This window comes from Typopeltis vanoorti, chromosome 26 (assembly GCF_054136105.1).
Source record: "Typopeltis vanoorti isolate ZY-2024b chromosome 26, IOZ_Tvanoo_1.0, whole genome shotgun sequence".
NCBI lineage: Eukaryota > Metazoa > Arthropoda > Arachnida > Uropygi > Thelyphonidae > Typopeltis > Typopeltis vanoorti.
This window is the reverse complement of record NC_143574.1, coordinates 28,339,125-28,360,745: the sequence shown is the minus strand read 5'-3', so window position 1 is coordinate 28,360,745 and position 21,621 is coordinate 28,339,125. Positions and strand designations below refer to the sequence as shown.

At 35.7% G+C, this 21,621-nt stretch overlaps 1 protein-coding gene across 4 annotated transcripts in view; it reads left to right on the top strand.

Annotated features, from left to right (window-relative positions):
- The window catches only part of LOC150092440 (transcription elongation regulator 1-like), a 291,251-nt gene extending 278,216 nt beyond the window's left edge, over window positions 1–13,035 (top strand). For all 4 annotated transcript variants that reach the window (XM_090415019.1, XM_090415020.1, XM_090415021.1 and 1 more), the window contains one exon: window positions 12,650–13,035. In XM_090415019.1, coding sequence (XP_090271145.1) covers window positions 12,650–12,790 — 141 coding nt within the window. In that variant the 3' untranslated portion in view covers window positions 12,791–13,035. The remainder of the gene's footprint in view (window positions 1–12,649) is intronic.
- The last annotated feature ends 8,586 nt before the right edge of the window (window positions 13,036–21,621 follow it).

Below are 21,621 nucleotides of genomic sequence, written 5' to 3'. Positions count from 1 at the left end.
TATGGAGGGTGTGGTAGGACATCTGTGTTGTTCTTCTGCAAAATGTCCACTACACAACCAGCAATATTGTGGCCTTGCATTATCGTGGTGCAATAAGAAGCCATTCTTCAGCAATGGACGCTTCCTTTTGACGTGCTTGATGATAATCGCTGCTGTGTTGATCATTGTCTGTGTGATGGACGTTGAAGGTCTTCCCTCACGTTCAAGATCGATCTTCCACATTTTGCCTTCCTTCCTTAAAAGTTTTGTGCTAGCGAAAAACACCTGCCCTCGACATTGCTTCATTGTGGAAAGCTTCGCGTATCATGTTAAAAGTGTCTGATGCCGATTTTTGCAAACGCACACAAAATTTAATCACATAACGCTGTTCCAAGGACGCTTCCATTTCGAAGTCTGGTCGCACCTTGTAGGTGTGCCGATGAGCACTTGCGTTTAGTTACGTGACACTCTGGCACATCAGCCCGTATATGCCATCTATCAACCTCTTTTGTTAATACATACAGCAACATTTCTTTATTCCACAGAAATTAATATTGTGATGAGTGGTTTCGCCACAGTAAAATTAGTCTTATTACTTATTGAACAGCCCATGTATATTGCATTTGAATGATCGTATGGTGCTGTGAGGGATTGTGAAGAATGTATTTGAATGTACTAAATACTCTTCGATCTTCTTAACACTCCAATTGTGATATAACATTAGATAACTGGAGTAGATGTCATGCCCCCCCCAAGCAGCTTTGCCTAAGGGTGAGATGTCATTATTGAATACCAGAGGATTAGAGAAAGAAGTGATGAAGTCTTTTTTTTTTTTTTTTCAAGCATTCAGAAGGGAAAGGATATAGCAAGACAACAACAAACTTCTGAATCCATCATATCTGATCACATTTCTATACCTGGATTATTTAAAGTGTTCCAATGTATCAGTATTTCATCAATCTAAATATTGAAATGTATTGGAAACACAGGACATCCCTGTCTTATAGCTTGGTTTATAGATTGTTTTGCAGATATTTTTCATTTATTTTTACTTCATTATATTTGTATATATTCATTATTGCCTATAATAAAATATTAGGGATATTTATTCTTTGTAATATATCAAACAATGTCTTTTATCAAATGCTTTTTCATAATCTATAACCAAAATGATGCATCCATTATGGAGAATATTTTTTTAAATTCATGTTTACATTCTGATATATGTTTGTGCACGTGCAGGCACTGCCCAATGTAAACATGTTAAATCTACTTTGTAATATATATATTTGCAGTTTATTTTATATCTGCACTCGTGCTTTCATATTTTATAGAATTAGGTCTTATTTTGTATATGTATCATTTTCTTATTTTCTCTTTTAGTTGTCTTTTTTTAATATATGATTTTAAGTTTTAAAAGAGGTATACCGTGAGTAGACATATCGATACAAAATTAATAACGGAAAAAACTCAAGTAAAAAGATTATTTAATAGTATAATTTTCGCCTGTGTGTCACAGGCATCTTCAGTACATTAATTAATTACATTAATGTACTGAAGATGCCTGTGACACACAGTCCAAAATTATACTATTAAATAATCTTTGTGAGTTTTTTCCGTTATTAATTTTGTATCGATATGATTTTGTTCTCTTGTTGTTTACTACTTAACATCTTTTAAAGGCCAGCTTTTTATTTTATTGTTCCATATATGTATTTTTTTAAATATTTTTATGGTATTTTTATGTGTGCCTAGGCTTTCATATGCTGCTGATGTAACAATTTCATATTATGCTCTTCTCTGTCTTCATTTTCTTGTATTTTTTTTTTTCCTAATTAGTTATTAATCCTCTGTTGCTATGAATTTCTTGTACTTAAATTGTTTGGTGGTCTTACTTTGGGGGGGGGGGGGGGGTACCACCTTTAGACAACTAGGCTTGCCTCTTCTAGTAGAAACTACAGTTTGAAAGGAAAGAAATAGTGACTTTGCTTTAACATGGCATCTACTGGGTGTTTTTTTCAGATCATCTTCTACATAATTTCTTTTTAATATGATATTCATTTTTATTCCACTCAAAATTAAATGTGATAATTTCCAGTCCCTCATATACTCTTGTCCTGAACTATGTATGAAGATATCACTATTAACATAATATAATCAGTAAGACTTATTTCTTGTCTTTTCCCCATGTGAATTTATTCCATCTTTTGGAAAATGGTGTTAGTAGTAACAGTAGTGCACTCAGGGCTTAATCTTTGGGGGAAGGGGGGTGATATTATGATTTAAGACACTTCCACAAAGTCCGATAAACTTTGAGCAGTGCAATGAAAGAGAATCAGGCAAACATCAAATCGGAATCAATAAAACAAAACATTTAATGCAGGGTTACATAACATGTACATTAAGTATAACTCTGAAAACAAGATAATGCAAATCAACTTCGTTCAAATACTCATAACAAACATAAAACATTAGGCATCAGACATCCAGCTGTCAATTTTACATTCTTCCAAATAATTAAAAATGGTGCACACAGTTCAGTGTTACAGAATCTTACAGTAAATATTCATCATCATCAAATTCCTGCCATGTACCCTCAAAGGGTGTACAGGATATGATAGTACTACATGAAAAAAAATTATATCATTACTAACTTCCTATCTACAATGTTCCTCCAAATCAGTCTGTTACTTGTCAAGACTCCAACATTATCAGATCTTATATTTTTATCGTCTAAGGCACTTTGTACCATATCAATCCACTTATATCTTGGTCTTCCTCTGGGTCGTTTTCCTGCCAACCTGGCAGAGAACACTTGTTTTGCTAATCTTTCCTCTCCCATTCTGTTTAAGTGACCATACCACCTGAGATTAGCCCTGCTAACACATTCCTGGATGCTGACAATGTCAAGTTCTTTCCTAATATCCTCGTTTTTAATATGACTTTGCCATTGATGCCATCTGTTCACGCCTATAATCTTTCTCAGGACTCTCATATCTGTGGTTTCTAGTCTTTGGTCAAGTGTTTTACTTCTGACCCAGCTCTCAGATCCATAAGTTAAAACTGGTTTGAACACTGTCTTGTATACAGCTAATTTAGTGTTCCAACTAATTTCTCTCTCTTATTCCATATGAATTTATTCAGTTGACTTCCCACCATACCAGCTTTGCTGATTCTGTTGTCTATTTCTATATTTAATTTACCATCTTCAGTAAAAATCGTGCCTAAGTAGCTGAAATGTTTTACTTGTTCCACAGGTTCTCCATTCACAACACAGTTGACATATTCAATGATTCTGCCTGTTTTCATTGTCTTTGTCTTTTTATTGCTGACCTTCATACCATATCTATTACAACAGCAATTGAATTTAGTCAGAGAATCTTGCAGACTTGTAGCGAATTTATTTAGAAGTATAACATCGTCTGCATAAAGCAAAGAGCTGACATTAACATCTCCAATTTTGATAACACGTTTAATACCACTTTCCTTCATATTGTGATCCATATAGATAATGAATAACAGAGGGGATAATGTACATCCTTGTCTCACACCAGATTTAACATTAAGCCATCTTCCTGTATTTCCTTCAATTCTAACTGCTGACTTACAACTCAAATAAAGACTAAGTATTGCTTGATATAATGCCCCATTGACACCATATAACTGTTGCGTATTCAATAGCTTCTCTCTTGGCACCTTGTCATATGCCTTTTCCAAATTGACAAAACTTAAATACAGATCTTTGTTATATTCCCATGCTTTCTCGACTATCGTAAAGTGAAGATCTGATCCTGACAGCCTCTATTTGGTCTGAATCCAGCTTGTTCTTCACCAAGCTTTTCTTCCACAATTCTTCTCAACCGTTTCTCAAGTATACTTGCATAGATCTTGCCAGGAACACTCAGTAGGGAAATACCTCTGTAATTCCCACATTCAGTTTTATTTCCCTTTTTATATATGGGTACTATGAGAGCTCTACTCCAATCATCGGGAATTTGTCCCTCTGTCCAGGCTTTCTGAACTACGCAGTGCTATACAGTTCACATCAGCAGGAGCAGATGATGTTCGACCATGCTTCAGCATTTCTGGTTGAATATCATCTACTCCTGCTGTCTTTCCGCATTTCAAGCCTTTGATGTCTTTTTCTACTTCAAGTATGGATATGTATTCCTGACTGCATGCCTGGTCAGTGTTTTTTTATCACTGTGCTGTCATCACTGCTTGTTTCATTTAGCAGTTTTTCAAAGTAATTACTCTATACTTCAAGGATATCTTTTTCTACTTTTCATGTCACCTTTATCATCTTTAACTCCTTTTAGAAAGTTTATTTTTTCACTTGGTTAGAGTATAATAATATTAGTTTAATCCTTTATCCAAGTGTGAGCAAACAAAGTTTGCGCCTGAAGTATCTTCAGGACTAGGGTAAAGTGATACAACACCAGGGCTACTCGTTGCAAAGGTGGAGAAAGCTACCAACCATCCTACAGTATCTCCTATAATGCAAAACCCATCTCCTTGCGGATATGTCTAATGTTATGCATTAAAGGAAGGGCCACTACCCAGACTAGTTTCGACCTTTATTGAGGTCTCTTCAGTGGGAGCCAGGCCCTAGTGGAAATACCAGGCAGAAGCATTAGCAGGTCATCTCTACCTATAGGAGTTGCCAAGTGGTGTGCCACCCTTTTTTAATAAATTACTCTGGATTTAGAGAGAGATGTTGAAAGTTTATTTTTTCACTTGGTTAGAGTATAATAATATTAGTTTAATCCTTTATCCAAGTGTGAGCAAACAAAGTTTGCGCCTGAAGTATCTTCAGGACTAGGGTAAAGTGATACAACACCAGGGCTACTCTGGTGATGTATCACCTAACTCAGTATCTCCTAACTCAGGAGATACTGAGTTAGGAGTGTTGGTAGCTTTCTCCGCCTTTGCAATGAGTAGCCCTGGTGTTGTATCACTTTACCCTAGTCCTGAAGATACTTCAGGCGCAAACTTTGTTTGCTCACACTTGGATAAAGGATTAAACTAATATTATTATACTCTAACCAAGTGAAAAAATAAACTTTCAACATCTCTCTCTAAATCCAGAGTAATTTATTAAAAAAGGGTGGCACACCATTTGGCAACTCCTATAGGTAGAGATGACCTGCTAATGCTTCTGCCTGGTATTTCCACTAGGGCCTGGCTCCCACTGAAGAGACCTCAATAAAGGTCGAAACTAGTCTGGGTAGTGGCCCTTCCTTTAATGCATAACATTAGACATATCCGCAAGGAGATGGGTTTTGCATTATAGGAGATACTGAGTTAGGAGTGTTGGTAGCTTTCTCTGCCTTTGCAACGAGTAGCCCTGGTGTTGTATCACTTTACCCTAGTCCTGAAGATACTTCAGGCGCAAACTTTGTTTGCTCACACTTGGATAAAGGATTAAACTAATATTATTATTAACTCCTTTTACAGCACTCTTTCCTCCATTCCTAAGCTTCTTCAACAACCTCCAGAATATTTTGCCACCTTCTTGATATTTATTTTCTATATTCTTCCCAAAGTCCTCCCATGACTTTTGTTTAGCTAGTTTTACACACTGTTTAGCTTTCTTACATTTGTCTCTGTATTCTGTAAGAGTAAAAGCTGACTTATTTGCCAGGAACTTTTGATATGCTTTCTTCTTTTCCTTCACTGCCTCTTTAACTTCCTGTGTCCACCAGGGAGTTCTGATTTTTTTATCCTTGCACACAACCTCACCACATGCCTCTCTGGCAGAATCAATCAATGTTTCCTTCAGAGTTTGCCGCCGAATCTCCAAGGTTTGATTCCTGTTCTCAAACTCTTTCATTTTCTTTTCAATAATCTTTCTGTATTTTAGTCTACAGTTCACATCTGAGAGCTGCTCAAGTTTTATTCGCTTTAAAACTTTCTTACATGTTATTCTTTTCAATATGAAATTCAATTTTATCCTGCTCAAGACTAAATAGTGATCACTTCCAATTTCAAATCCTCTGTACACTCTGGTGTCCTGCACCAGGGAGAAAACATCACTATCAACAATAACATAGTCAATGAGACTTTTCTTATTCTTAGCCTCTTCTCTCCATGTGAATTTGTGCACATTTTTATGTTGGAACATGGTGTTAGTAATAACCAGTCCATGTCCTGAGCAGAAATCCAACAGATATTTGCCATTATTATTAGCTTTTCTCCAAATTTTCCCAAAATATTTTTGTATGTCTCACAATCATTTCCTACTCTGCTATTTAGTTCCTCAACAAGGACCAAATTTTCCTTTTTCATTATGTCAGTTGCTTTTTCTAAAGCGTCAAAAAATTCCTCCACTTCTACCTTAGTAGAACCTTCTGTGGTAGCATAGGCACAAATAAGTCTCATTGTCCAGTTCCCCATTCTCATATTTGCCCACATTACTCTACCTGACTGCCATTCAAGAAGATTGATTAGCCTTGTATTTTGTGTTGAATACTATGGCTACTCCTTTTCCTTGATTATCATTGCCTGAATATAACATTTTGTATTTATTGCTCAGAAAGATCTCACCAGTTTTGGTCTTTTTTGTTTCAGTCACCCCTATTATGTCGATCTGGTACTTATCTAATTCCTCAGCTAGCTCCATTTCTTTGCCGTTCAGGCTTCTTACGTTGATAGTACCAATCTTTAACTCCGTGGTGATGTTGAGTTGAGGTTTGTTTTCAGATTTGTTTCAGTAGCTGACTTTCTGTTTGCCCTGGTTCCCTGGCGAAAACAACGGGGGCCTTGTTTAACCGGGCGATGTCCCAGCCGCCATCCCCAACAAGGACCAACTTTTCCTTTTTCATTGTGTCAGTTACTTTTTCTAAAACCTCAAAAAAATTCCTCCACTTCTACCTTAGTAGAACCTTCTGTGGGACCATAGGCACAAATAAGTCTCATTGTCCAGTTCCCCATTCTCATATTTGCACACATTACTCTACTTGAAACTGACTGCCATTCAAGAAGATTAGCCTCGTATTTTATTCTTAAAGTAGAATTCTCTAATTCTCTCTTAGTCAACAAACACTTAATTCAATTATGAGGGGGAAACACTTTAAAGCTCCATACTTCGGCTAATTTTAGTTGAATGTTAAGATATATCGGGTGGAGCTAACTCTTATTTCTTCATGGTGAAATATAAAAAAAAAAAAAAAATACTGCTCTTACCGGGTTAGATCCTTTGCACATTGGATTCACTATAGGCACACTTAAAACTGAAGTTAACTATCACTTTGAAGTAACACTATTCAAAAGGAATCTTCACTATATAACTGAAATATTAAACATAGAGCTTCACAAGTCTTGACGCACTCATTTCAGGTAATCTACTTATTCCTTATTTTCTTCTACGCATTAATTTCAGCTTTGCACTATTCTTCCTCAAAACAATTGGAATTCGATGTAATTTTAGAATTCCGTAGAAATATTCCTAATTACCCATTAATTTCCCAGTCCTTTCTTTATTTATTTACGGCATTTTCAAATTCTCTTACTGCCACCCTGTTACTTTACTCCTTGCTCCTGAACGCTTCTCTCCTGTTTACCTTTGTTCTCCAATTAAATACGTTCATTCTTCCCACCCAAAATCTGGTTCTAGCTAGTTCAGCTCCTATCAACTTCTCCCTTCGAATACCGTAGCTCACACTCCACGCACGCGCTATCTAAAATTAACTCTGTTTCCTTAACAACAGCGAATCAGAAGAATTACATAAAATTACTTTCTCTTTCAGTAATGATAAATAAAAAAAAATCATAGTTCACATAAGGTACATTAAACTTACATATATACATTCTCTTTCAGAAATGCAAATAAAGAAATAATCCATAGTTCATATAAATCACATTTAATCATATTCTATAACAAATCAAATTCTATAACATATATGCACAGCTTCTTATAATATTTTTATATAGAGCCTTTTTATTACTATTACATTACTTAAGATTATATTATAATAAACAAAATTCAAGGCAATTATATGAATAACACACTATAAGCAAGAGATAAACAATAAATAATATTTACAAGTCTTGCCTTTGACATGGAGGATTATGTTGGATTCTGAAAGAAGTATTAACAATTTTCATTTCTCTTCATTTAGAATCCAACACTATAAAAATTATGTATTTTCATAAAAAAGCATTACATTCAAAAGATATATTTCAGTGATTACACCACAATTTTTATTATTCAGTTATACAAAATACTGAAATAATAGTTCCCGACAAGTTTCATAAATCGTAGGATTTACATCTTCAGGGGGTAAATAGTATAACTTAAAGTTTAAACATGAGAATAATAAATACAAATCATAACTGTCTGGCTATTCATAAAACTCAAATAACAGGATGCAGATATAAAGCGTTATTGACGTTGAACAATACTGGACGATGTCACGTGTTCTTGTTCTCGTTCATACAGTTCGAACTCAGATTGAGGTAGATTTTTTTATTAGAGCTGACCACACTTGATGGAGAATTAAACCTTGATTTTTATTGCATTGGGTTGAGTTTTTTTAGCATATTAGCAGCAGCTTTAAATTTTCTTATATAACTGTTGTTTTCTATGTATTACATCATGTCCAGTGGAAGTGGTATGGAAAGCAAGACCCGTTTTTTGTTCTCTTTTGTATTGTACGGTTTTTTGGTGTTCAGCCATGCGTATTTCTCCAGATCTTCCTGTCTGTCCTACATAGCAAATCCTGCAAGAGCAACTTCCTTCCTATGGAAAAAAAATCTCAATATTCCTACATCCACCAAAACCACCTCATCATCCTCTTAAAAACCAGGAGTCTACAAAATCCATTGCTCTTGTGGGATTTGCTACGTAGGACAGACAGGAAGATCTGGAGAAATACGCATGGCTGAACACCAAAAAGACGTACAATACAAAAGAGAACAAAAAACGGGTCTTGCTTTCCATACCACTTCCACTGGACACGATGTACTCTGGCAAAAAACGACGATGTCATACGTAGAAAACAACGGTTATATAAGAAAATTTAAAGAAGCTGCTAATATGCTAAAAAACCCAACCCAATGCAATAGAAATCAAGGTTTAATTCTCCATCAAGTGTGGTCAGCTCTAATAAAAAAAATCTACCTCCATCTGAACTCGGACTGTATGAACGAGAACAAGAACACGTGACATCGTCCAGTATTATTCAACGTCAATAACGTTTTATATCTGCATTCTGTTATTTGAGTTTTATGAATAGCCAGACGGTTATGATTTGTATTTATTAATTCTCTTGTTTAAACTTTAAGTTATACTATTTATCCCCTGAAGATGTAAATCCTACGATTTACGAAACTTGTCGGGAACTATTATTTCAGTATTTTGTATAACTGAATAATAAAAAATGTGGTGTATCACCAAAATATATCTTTTGAACCAATTAGCCACAGAAGTCTACGTCTGCAAAGCATTACATATTAATTATGTAACTCACCAGAAAATAAAGTGCTCAGCTTGAGATGAACACACTTATGATTTTTAATGCTCCTTCCTGGAAGAAAAGGAACACAATTTTCAACAATAAACACTTTATACAGTATACAATTGATGTACATGCGTGCTAAAGGGTGTTTCCCCTAATATAAATTCGCTACTTATAACTACCTGCACGATACAGGCAAACGTAAATTTAACGAAGATAAAATTTTATTTTTAACTCGCACGGTGAAAAATATATGAAAAGCTAAAGGGTTACTACAATTTTTAGATTGTGTTTTTGTCAAAACCGCGTTGAACAAGGATTACTACAATTTGTAGACCGCATTATACGAGGGTTACCTGTATTTGTTTGACTAGTGAAATGTTCTGTATTTCACTATATTTGATGCACGTTGCTATGATGGAACTTGGTCTTGGGAAGACATCTGGCAGGTATTTGGTATTTTTATTACCATCTGGTAATCAATTCTCAGTGTCTGATGAAACCAAATTAATTATTGGTAAGTACTTTAATTATAATAGTTAAGAGACCACATCATTTTAGTATCCAGCTCGTAAGTATCAAATCCTATTTTGCACTCATACTTATAGGCTTTATGATTAATTAATTGATGTGATCTTTCTAGCGTTATGTCCTGCTTGATGCAGGGTCAGCTGAAAATCCCATTACGGGAGGGATGATCTGCTTCTCCCAAGGTAACCCACTCCATTTTGGGAGAGTGTGTATATATGTGTGTATGTGCTTTTATATATATATATATATATATATATATATATAGTTCTATAAATGGATGCATGAAAGCGAAAGATGATTACAAACATTCATGCCTGCCAGGATTCAAACAACCCACAGCCTTTTGCTGGAGAGTAGATATGCTAACCATTCAGCCAATCAGACCAGCTATCCCTGATTAGCTACTGGTGGGTGGAGAGTGAACATCGCCTACTCAGTCTTCAAAAGCTAGATAGGCTTTAGACTAACAAAGTCCTCGCCTACTCTTATAAGGGAATAAAAGGCATTAGCTGATTATATTTATAATGATTCAACTTAGAAAGTAATTCATCATCATCATCATCATCATCATCATCAAATTCCTGCCATGTACCCTCAAGGGGTGTACAGGATATGACAGTACTACATGAAAAAATTACATCATTACTAACTTCCTATCTACAATTTTCCTCCAAATCAGTCTGTTACTTGTCAAGACTCCAACATTATCAGATCTTATATTTCTATCGTCTAAGGCACTTTGTACCGTATCAATCCACCTATATCTTGGTCTTCCTCTGGGTCGTTTTCCTGCCAACCTGGCAGAGAACACTTGTTTTGCTAATCTTTCCTCTCCCATTCTATTTAAGTGACCATACCATCTGAGATTAGCTCTGCTAATGCATTCCTGGATGCTGACAATGTCAAGTTCTTTCATAATATCCTCATTTTTAATATGATATTGCCATTGATGCCATCTGTTCACGCCTCTAATCTTTCTCAGGACTCTCATATCTGCGGTCTCTAGTCTTTGGTCAAGTGTTTCACTTCTGACCCAGCTCTCAGATCCATAAGTTAAAATTGGTTTGAACACAGTCTTGTATACAGCTAATTTAGTGTTCCGACTAATTTCTTTCTTATTCCATATGAATTTATTCAATTGACTTCCCACGATACCAGCTTTGCTGATTCTGTTGTCTATTTCTATATTTAGTTTACCGTCTTCAGTAAAAATTGTGCCTAAGTAGCTGAAATGTTTTACTTGTTCCACAGGTTCTCCATTCACAACACAGTTGACATTTTCAATGATTCTGCCTATTTTCATTGTTTTTGTCTTTTTATTGCTGACCTTCATACCATATCTATTACAACAGCTATTCAATTTAGTCAGAGAATCTTGCAGACTTGTAGCGGATTTATTTAGAAGTATAACATCATCCGCATAAAGCAAAGAGCTGACATTAACATCTCCAATTTTGATATCAGGTTTAATACCACATTCCTTCATAATGTGATCCATATAGATAATGAATAACAGAGGGGATAATGTACATCCTTGTCTCACACCAGATTTAACATTAAACCATCTTCCTGTACTTCCTTCAATTCTAACTGCTGACTCACAACTCAAATAAAGACTAAGTATTGCTTCATATAATGCCCCATTGACACCATATAACTGCAGCGTATTGAATAGATTCTCTCTTGGCACCTTGTCATATGCCTTTTCCAAATCGACAAAACTTAAATACAGATCTTTGTTATATTCCCATGCTTTCTCGACTATTTGTCGTAAAGTGAAGATCTGATCCTGACAGCCTCTATTTGGCCTGAATCCAGCTTGTTCTTCACCAAGCTTTTCTTCCAAAATTCTTCTCAACCGTTTCTCAAGTATACTTACATAGATCTTGCCAGGAACACTCAGTAGGGAAATACCTCTGTAATTCTCACATGCAGTTTTATTTCCCTTTTTATATATGGGTACTATGAGAGCTCTACTCCAATCATCGGGAATTCGTCCCTCTGTCCAGGCTTTCTGAACTATGCAGTGCAGCCACTGTAAGACTCTTATACCACCATACTTCAGCATTTCTGGTCGAATATCATCTACTCCTGCTGCCTTTCCACATTTCAAGCCTTTGATGGCTTTTTCTACTTCAAGTATAGATATGTATAGATATGTAGAAAGTAATTTAATTCTGCAATCCAGTTAAAAATAGTTCAAATTCTTCATTAAAATATAAAACATTAAAATACTTTATTAAAATATTAAGATATTTTTTAAAATATATATAGCAGTATGTTTGCCATCCTAACAGGAAATCTGTTGGCAGAATTAAACTGACAATAATTCTGATTAAATGAACTTTCTAATATAGACTACCTTGTCACAACCTGTGCAGATAGACTTGGTTGCTGTTTCTATAACAAACATAGCAAACTTTGTTACAAACTGCTGATGTATACCGACTGAAGCTCAATAAACATGTTGCTTTTAGAAAGAAAATTCACTGCTGCAAACTCAACTATAATAAATTATTCCTGTGGTCCTTACATGTTTGCTATAGTGAGAATCATCTGTGTTTTTAATGTTATTGGGGATAAAGTTAATATTTTCTGTTGTTTTGATTGTTTTCATGAATGTTTTTTAAATATCTTGATATGAAATGTTTTAACCATAATTATTAAACATTTCTTTTCAGAATGACAAACGCTACCTTGTGTTAGAATGCATTGAAGATGAACGACGCAAGTTACTAATGGCATACATAGATGATCTTGATCGTAGGGGTCCACCTCCTCCTCCAACTGCTTCAGAACCAACTCGTCGAAAATTGCAGTAGTTTTTAGTTCACCAAATCAGTTTCGAATCGCCACTGAAACTATGAGCTCTCATCATAGTGTTCATTTACATTAAATGTGTTATTGTATGTATGTATGTATGCCATTTTGCTTCACATTGCATTCATCTGTTTTATTTTTTTATTATAAATGTCTTTTTATCATCATTGAATACATCATTGATTTTTGTTATCACTACCATGCCATTGTTAATATTCGGTCAAAATAAAGTGGAGTTAACTGATTAGTGTTGGATATTATGTCACGTTTGTTATTCAAGTGTGTGTGTGGGGGTGAATGCATGCTTAAAATAAGCACTGTATTGGCACATTCAATTTTTACCAAAGTCATTTCAGTTTTAAATCTATGAAAAAGAATTCATCTTATAAAACAACTCTTGCAATTTTATTATTGGATGTTTTACTACAGAATCATCTGGTCAACCATAGCATTGTGCAAACAGAACTTAACATTATTATTATATGGACACCTCCATGGAGTCCAAAGACTCATTGCAGAGGACCACACAATCATCCTTCTCCTTGAACCCATTAACAGACAAAGCATTCACAACTGACTCTGGCAATTCCACTTATTCACAATTCCAAGCAAAAAAATCTAATCCTCACACCTCTACTAACCACTTCTTTATTCAACTTCCAGGGATGACCCCCTTGTTCTGATCCCTCTAGTCAAGAGCTGAAACATTTCCCCTGCATCTGTCCTATAAAACCCTTTAAGCCAACTTAAATGTTTCTATTAACCAACTTCTGCCATTCATGTACCTTCAGTCTCCTCATAGAGAACATTCCACAGGCCACACACACACCATCTCGGTCACTCCCACTGCTTCCTCATCCCCAGGGAAACCAGACTTGAGTACAGTAATCCAGAATTATGCTGTGTAGAGTAGCCTACTTGATGGATACTGAGGCTAACTTTTCTCCTTCTGTTCATTTAATTTGCCAGTCTGGTTGGCTGAGTGGTTAGCGTATCCACTCTCCAACCAAAAGGCTGCAGGTTCAAATCCCACTATGGACATGGATGTTTGTGATTGTCTGTGAAAATACTAGTGGTGGTGGCGGCGGCGGCAGCCAGTAGATGCTGTTGGTGTAGTTGCGGTTCGCTGTAGTTGGTGGATTGTGAGTGGTGGAGACAGTCATAAAGTAGGTGCCCTACTTTATAGCATAAGATGCTACCTAGGTGGAAACAGACAGCCACAACTGGAGTCCCATTTAAATCACATTTCTTCGTTATGATTATCATATGATTCTTAATATTACAGTTGGCTCACTACAATAGATGGACAGGAATAGTTTGCTATTATATCATAAACAAAATTCACAGCAGCAATGCAGATTTTTGGTCTAGATTTTTCATTACTTGCAGTGAGCAAGTTTTTTATGATATTGTTTGTTACAATGACAGTCGACTGCTAGCATTAAAAGTTACTTAACAGCAATTCTTCCAAAAAGCATAGCTTCATCTCACTCATCCTGGTGCCATGTCTAATCTGGAAGTTTGCAAACCACAGTTCTTGAATTCTTGCTTATCTTAAAAGATTTGTATATTCTGTATCTGTTGACATCTTCATTTTCCTTCTCATAATTTTATTCAGCATACTACCAAATAATCCTGAACCAAAAAGCATAGGCAAAACAGACTGCTGATCTGGATTCCTAACAGTTTATTATGAGAGTTAACTATAGTGTTTTCTATCCAACTTACCTGCAACAATTTTCTCAGTAGTCCACATTTTCAAAACGTGAGCGTAAAGAAATGTTAAGTTATGTAGCAAATGCATAGAGACCAGAGAAATATAGAACTATAGTAATTAGAGAAACAGTCTGCTGTAGTAAATGTAGGCAAAAACATGTTTCTTCTTCCATTTGCAGGAAATAAATACTAAGAGAGTATTAGCATTTGGTTCAGTGACTATGGCTTCTTCAATTTGGTATTGATATTGGTCCAAGATTTACTCTCCTCCACACATCCATCATGTAACAGTTATGATGTATTTTAAACTTTGAATAGCTAAGCACTAAAATGATTTTTGTCACCTTATGCTGATATATTTAGTATTGCAATATTTCAATTAAAAAAAAACTGCAGGGGTGGGGGGGTATTAGATTAATGTTTCCTCGGATCTTTTGTATCAACAGAAGTAATAAAAAATCAGATTTCCTGTTGACATGGATGAAGGATCCAAATTTTGTTAGCTATGGTGAAAAGATTACAAAAAAAAAAAAAAAAAAAAGAGGGAGGGGAAAGAGACAGTTCTGCTAGTTTGGGGTGGGGGGGGGCTCGAATGGTAGAATTGATGATGTCACATTTGTATAGTTGTTAATAACAGAAGTGCTTAGCATTACCATTATTAGTATTTATTTGTTTCTGCATCATTATCATTCAGAAATATCTGCAGTTTACACAATTATTCTTCAACTATTTTTCAGTTATTTTCATTTGAGTGATTTATGTTGAAGTTTTTGCAATAAAAACTGTGTAAACTGGAATGCTGAATATATTTAGTCAACATGGATAAATGTGTATTTCATCTTCTAGTATTGCAAAGAAAGATTTATTGTTACTCTAGCAGAGAATCAGCTCCCATGATAATTCTCTACCTCTCTTATCTCGAAGTCAAGACATGGGCGATATGTAGTAGTTTGCCTTCTGTCAAAAAAGGGTTTTATCCCCTCCCCATTCTCTCAAAAAGACCAGGTTTGTTTTCATTTGTCAAGCTGTTTACTACTATGAAATTTTATTTTTCACTTTTTTTTTTTTTTTAAACTCTCTCTGATTATTAGTCTCTCACTTATTAATGCTCGAGGATTGGGAAGAGCACTATCCCTTTAGATAGTGTTGAAAGTGAACACTTTGCTTCAGCTGCTTTTACAGGTAAAATGTTGACTCACGTATACAAAATTATCAAAGAAAAAATTAAACAGTTCATCATCATCATCATCATCAAATTCCTGCCATGTACCCTCAAGGGGTGTACAGGATATGACAGTACTACATGAAAAAATTACATCATTACTAACTTCCTATCTACAATTTTCCTCCAAATCAGTCTGTTACTTGTCAAGACTCCAACATTATCAGATCTTATATTTCTATCGTCTAAGGCACTTTGTACCGTATCAATCCACCTATATCTTGGTCTTCCTCTGGGTCGTTTTCCTGCCAACCTGGCAGAGAACACTTGTTTTGCTAATCTTTCCTCTCCCATTCTATTTAAGTGACCATACCATCTGAGATTAGCTCTGCTAACGCATTCCTGGATGCTGACAATTTCAAGTTCTTTCCTAATATCCTCATTTTTAATATGATATTGCCATTGATGCCATCTGTTCACGGCTCTAATCTTTCTCAGAACTCTCGTATCTGCAGTCTCTAGTCTTTGGTCAAGTGTTTTACTTCTGACCCAGCTCTCAGATCCATAAGTTAAAACTGGTTTGAACACTGTCTTGTATACAGCTAATTTAGTGTTCCGACTAATTTCTTTCTTATTCCATATGAATTTATTCAATTGACTTCCCACGATACCAGCTTTGCTGATTCTGTTGTCTATTTCTATATTTAGTTTACCATCTTCAGTAAAAATCATGCCTAAGTAGCTGAAATGTTTTACTTGTTCCACAAGTTCTCCATTCACAACACAGTTGACATTTTCAACGATTCTGCCTATTTTCGTTGTCTTTGTCTTTTTATTGCTGACCTTCATACCATATCTATTACAACAGCTATTCAATTTAGTCAGAGAATCTTGCAGACTTGTAGCGGATTTATTTAGAAGTATAACATCATCCGCATAAAGCAAAGAACTGACATTAACATCTCCAATTTTGATATCATGTTTAATACCACATTCCTTCATAATGTGATCCATATAGATAATGAATAACAGAGGGGATAATGTACATCCTTGTCTCACACCAGATTTAACATTAAACCATCTTCCTGTACTTCCTTCAATTCTAACTGCTGACTCACAACTCAAATAAAGACTAAGTATTGCTTGATATAACTGCAGCGTATTGAATAGCTTCTCTCTTGGCACCTTGTCATATGCCTTTTCCAGATCAACAAAACTTAAATACAGATCTTTGTTATATTCCCATGCTTTCTCGACTATTTGTCGTAAAGTGAAGATCTGATCCTGACAGCCTCTATTTGGCCTGAATCCAGCTTGTTCTTCACCAAGCTTTTCTTCCACAATTAAACAGTTTGAAAACAAGAACCTAAACTCCTAGTTTCAGCGGCAAGCTCTGAAGAACACATTGATTCAGGGAGGCATTTGGTGAAGTTTGCAAGAATAGAAAAATAAGAACACCATGGCGCATACAAGAAATTAAAGAAGCAGCCCTCGAAAAAAAAAAGCATACAGAATGTTCTTGGCAAATAAGTTGGCAGATACCCTAGAAGAATATACAGAAAAATGTTAGAGACCTAAGCTATGTATAAAAGTAGCTAAACAAAAGTTGTGGAAGGACTTGGATAAGAATATGGAAGTTAAATATCAGGAAGGTAACGATGTTCTGGAGGCCATTGAAAAAGTTTAGAAATAGAAGAAAATATACTGTAAAAGGAATGACATGAAAACTGAAGATAACAAGCAGTGATAGAAAATTTTTAAGAGGTATGCAAGCAGAAATCAATACTTGTAGAAAAGGCCATCAAAAGCTTGAAATGTGGAAAGGCAGCTGAATTTCCAACCAGAAATGCTCAAATATGTGGAGAAAGTTTTGCAGTAGCTTCACCGCATAATTTAGAGGGTCAGGTGAGAGGGTTGAATTCCAGAAGATTGGAATAGAGCTCTTAAAAGCTGAATGAGAGAATTATGGAGGAATTTCTCTGCTAAGTGTTCAGGCAAGATTTATGCAAGCATATTTGAGAAGAGGCTCAGTAAAATTATGGAATAGACACTTGGAGAAGAACAAGCTGGATTCAGGCCAAATGGAGGTTAAGATTTAATTTTCACTATACAACAGATTGTAAAGAAATCATGGGAATATGACAAGGATCTGTACTCAAATTTTATAGATCTAGAAAAGGTATGCAACAAAGTGCCCAGAGAAAAGCTCTTCAAAACACTGCAATTATATAGGGTAGATGGAACAATAGATGAGCCTCTGTAGTGATTTTGTGATATGTTTTGGGTTGAAAGACTGGGCTTATCCCGTCTAGGATGTGGAGAATGTTTATCGGGCCTTTTCGAGTGAAGGTGAGTTATTCAATCTCATACAAAGGAAGCAGGTTTCTCTTGGAATCTTGGATTTTTCATCCCACATACAGGTAAATCAGCCAGGAGAACACACAAAAGCACACTTACAGGTATAGGGCTAATGACCTTATCTTGGAATCATGCTATATAATCCAAGGATATCCTGGGTGGTTATGGGATGCTTAAGGTTCATTAAGAGCTGTAGAAGAAGAAATGTAATATTATACAGAGCAATACACAGTCTGTATTTAACATTCATATCAGGATGAACATAGCTCTTGCTGTCACCCTACCTGAATAAGAGAAAACACTGCCACCAAGAAATTTTTGCAGATGCAGACATACTACATATCCTAAAGTTCTTTAACCCTTTTTGCCCTAGTGATTCCAATTGGAATCACTAACTTTCTTGGCTTTCATAGCCCATATTATGTGGCGAATGATTCCAATTCTGAAATGTTGAAAGTTTATTTTTCACTTGATTAGATAATACATTTAGTTTAATCCTTTATCCAGGTGTGAACAAACAAAGTTTGTGCCTGAATATCTTCAGGACTGGGGTAAGGTAGTACAACACCGGGAAACTCGTTGCAAAGGTGGAGCAAGCTACCAACACTCCTATCCCAGTATCTCCCATAATGCAAAACACATCTCCTTGTGGATATGTATAATGTTATGCATTAAGGGAAGGGCCACTATTCACACTAGTTTCGACTTTATTGAGGTCTCTTCAGTGGGAGCCATGCCCAGAAGTGGAAATACCAGGCAGAGGCAATAGAGGTCATCCTTACCTATATACTGGGATAGGAGTGTTGGTAACTTGCTCCACCTTTGCAACGAGTTGCCCAGTGTTGTACCACTTTACCCCCAGTCCTGAAGATATTTTCAGGCACAAACTTTGTTTGCTCACACTTGGATAAAGGATTAAAGTAAATTTATTACAATTCTGAAATGATTAATTTTCAAAAAATTCCTATCCTGAAATGTATTTTTCATCAAAGTACATGATACTCTTGCTTTTTTAGACTTAAAGACAAAAATAAATAGAAAATTTTTTTTTCACTAAGAAAAAAAAAATTCAGCTCCAAAAGGGTTAATTGTAACCAAATTTGCATGGGGGTGGGGAGGTGTTTTAGGATATATTAGAAAATAATGAAGGAGAATGCTGTATTTGGTTGATCTATTTGAATTATTCAAAGGTGTAAATATAAATATTTTAATAAGCCATGTAAGAATGAGAAATGTAAAAGAAAGGACAAGTATGAGTGAAATACTTTCATTACTGCAAATGAATTAACATGAGATATGTGTCTCCTGTAAGTTGCTGGGTAGAGCAAACAACACATGATCCTCTGAATTTTAGTCATAAGTAAATTTATGATGGCATAATTAAAAAAAAATTCACAGGGAGAGGGGAAAGAGATTAGTTTGTAAATTATAAATAACTAATCAATAATAAACAGCCTCTGTATAAGTTTGGTAGCTAATAACTATAGGGAGAGGCTCATCCAAAACTAATTATGATGATCGGGCGATTCATTTAGGCATTCCAAGAAGCCAATAAGAATAGGAAGAATGGTAAAAGCCATAACTTTGTTACATTCGTTTTAGTTACAGGAGTGGTCCTTTATATTATGAATTCATCTATGCTTTCTTAATGTTAAGAAGATTTTGTTTAGAAAGCTATTTTTAAAAATAAAAAAATTAGCTAAAGTCTTTTATTCCCTTCTCGGGAGTAGGCAAGGCCTTTATACCCTATCTAGCTTTTAGAGACTGAGTGGGCAGTTCAATCTCCACCGTTAGCCAATCGGAGATAGCTGGCCCATGTCTATCACTTATTATAGGCAGCCACCAATGAAGAGGCTGGCAAACAAGTGCTGCCATCTCTTGGTACCTAACTCTAACAGGATATATTACTGTCTGAAATAATGTGGGTACTACGGTCGATTTTCTTGAGTTTACTGAACGAAAAACCAGAGCTTCCAGGAAGGAAAACCCGCTTGCCCGTGCCAGAGATCGACAACTCGGAAATCGGTTGAAGAAAGGCTTAGAAAAAGTTCCTCCAATCGGCAACTAGACTTGCCAAGTGCCACTTCCACTGAGCTACATAGGCTTTTTATTATACAAAAAATATTCTGTTTTGTTCAGTTGGCAAAATATGATTTCCACAGGCAAGCATGTTTGTTAGTCCCGATTATGAAGATAAAGAAAACATCACCTAAATTTTAGATATGTAGACAATTTTTTAGGGAATTTAATACATAAATATTTTCATATTTAAAGTTGATATGACGGAATGTCAATTGAATAATTTATGACAAGAAGAAATATTAGTTAAAACTGCTGAATGATGATCTCATATGACGATGGTTTTTCATCCTTCAAAGCAGACAAACAGCCAAAAGAGCATGCAATTAACAAATATTATACAGCCTCATAGCTTTTCTTATCTCAGTTATAAAAAGAATGTTCGGTAATCGCATTGCAAAGGGTGGTGCAAAGACTGATGTATCCAACTATCAATCAGTATCTCAGTAGTGTAGGTGAAAATTTGAAAAGTTATTCAGGGCTTGCATTTAGATACAGGTTGACAGAAAATCTTTGAAATGAGCAACATGGGCTTATATTAAGGGTAAGTCATGTTTTAGCAACTTGCTCACATTCTATAACAGTGATACCATTGAACTAGACAAGGGGAATGGATACACCATGATACTTTTGGATTTTGCAAAGGCTTCTGGTAGAATACAGCATGGAAAATTTTGCATAAATTGGAGAATATGGGTTTCGATTATGAAATATTAACGTGGATAAGAGGATGGCTAAATGACATCAAAAAGTAGTGTACAGGGGATGAGAGAGTGCAAGATTTAAGGTAACAGTGGTGTACCACAAGGATCAGTGCTTGTTCCACTGTTATTCAGTCTGTACATTAATGATATTGGGAAGGATTTCACACACAGCTATTTGCTGATGATGCAGAGAGAGAGAGAGAGAGATAGGCTACTCAGGACTGCCGCTGATATGCAGTACTTGCAGAATGGTTTGAATAGCCTAGAATTGTGGGCATTCGAAAATGAATGTCAGCTCATTGAGAGTAAACGTAAAGTCATGCACTTTGACAATGGTGTGTGTAGTATGTAGCCTCCCTCAATTCTCTTAATAATAATATAAAATATACACTGCTTGGAAAGTAGTCAATGGTCACCATAGTGTGAGGAACAAACATGGACATCTTAATAAGATGTAGGATCTCCTTTTGCTGCAATGACTGCAGCAATCCTAAGGTGCATATTTTCCACAAGCGTACGATACCGATCAATGGTAATTTTGGACCATTCTTCTTCCTGTAAGCATGTAATGAGGTCCTGGATCTCATTACATGCTTATGGGAAGAATGAAGTAGGAAGCATTGCGTTGTCCAGAATGCTCAGATATCTCTCTGCACCACAGAGATCCAGACCAAACCATCACACTGCCACCTCCGAATTTCATAGTTGGAGTTACGCACTCTGGTAAGGGACGTTCACACAGCATCCGCCACACCCACACCCGTCTATCCGATCGTGATTCGCTAAAACTCCATAACAGTTTTCCAAGCTTCCA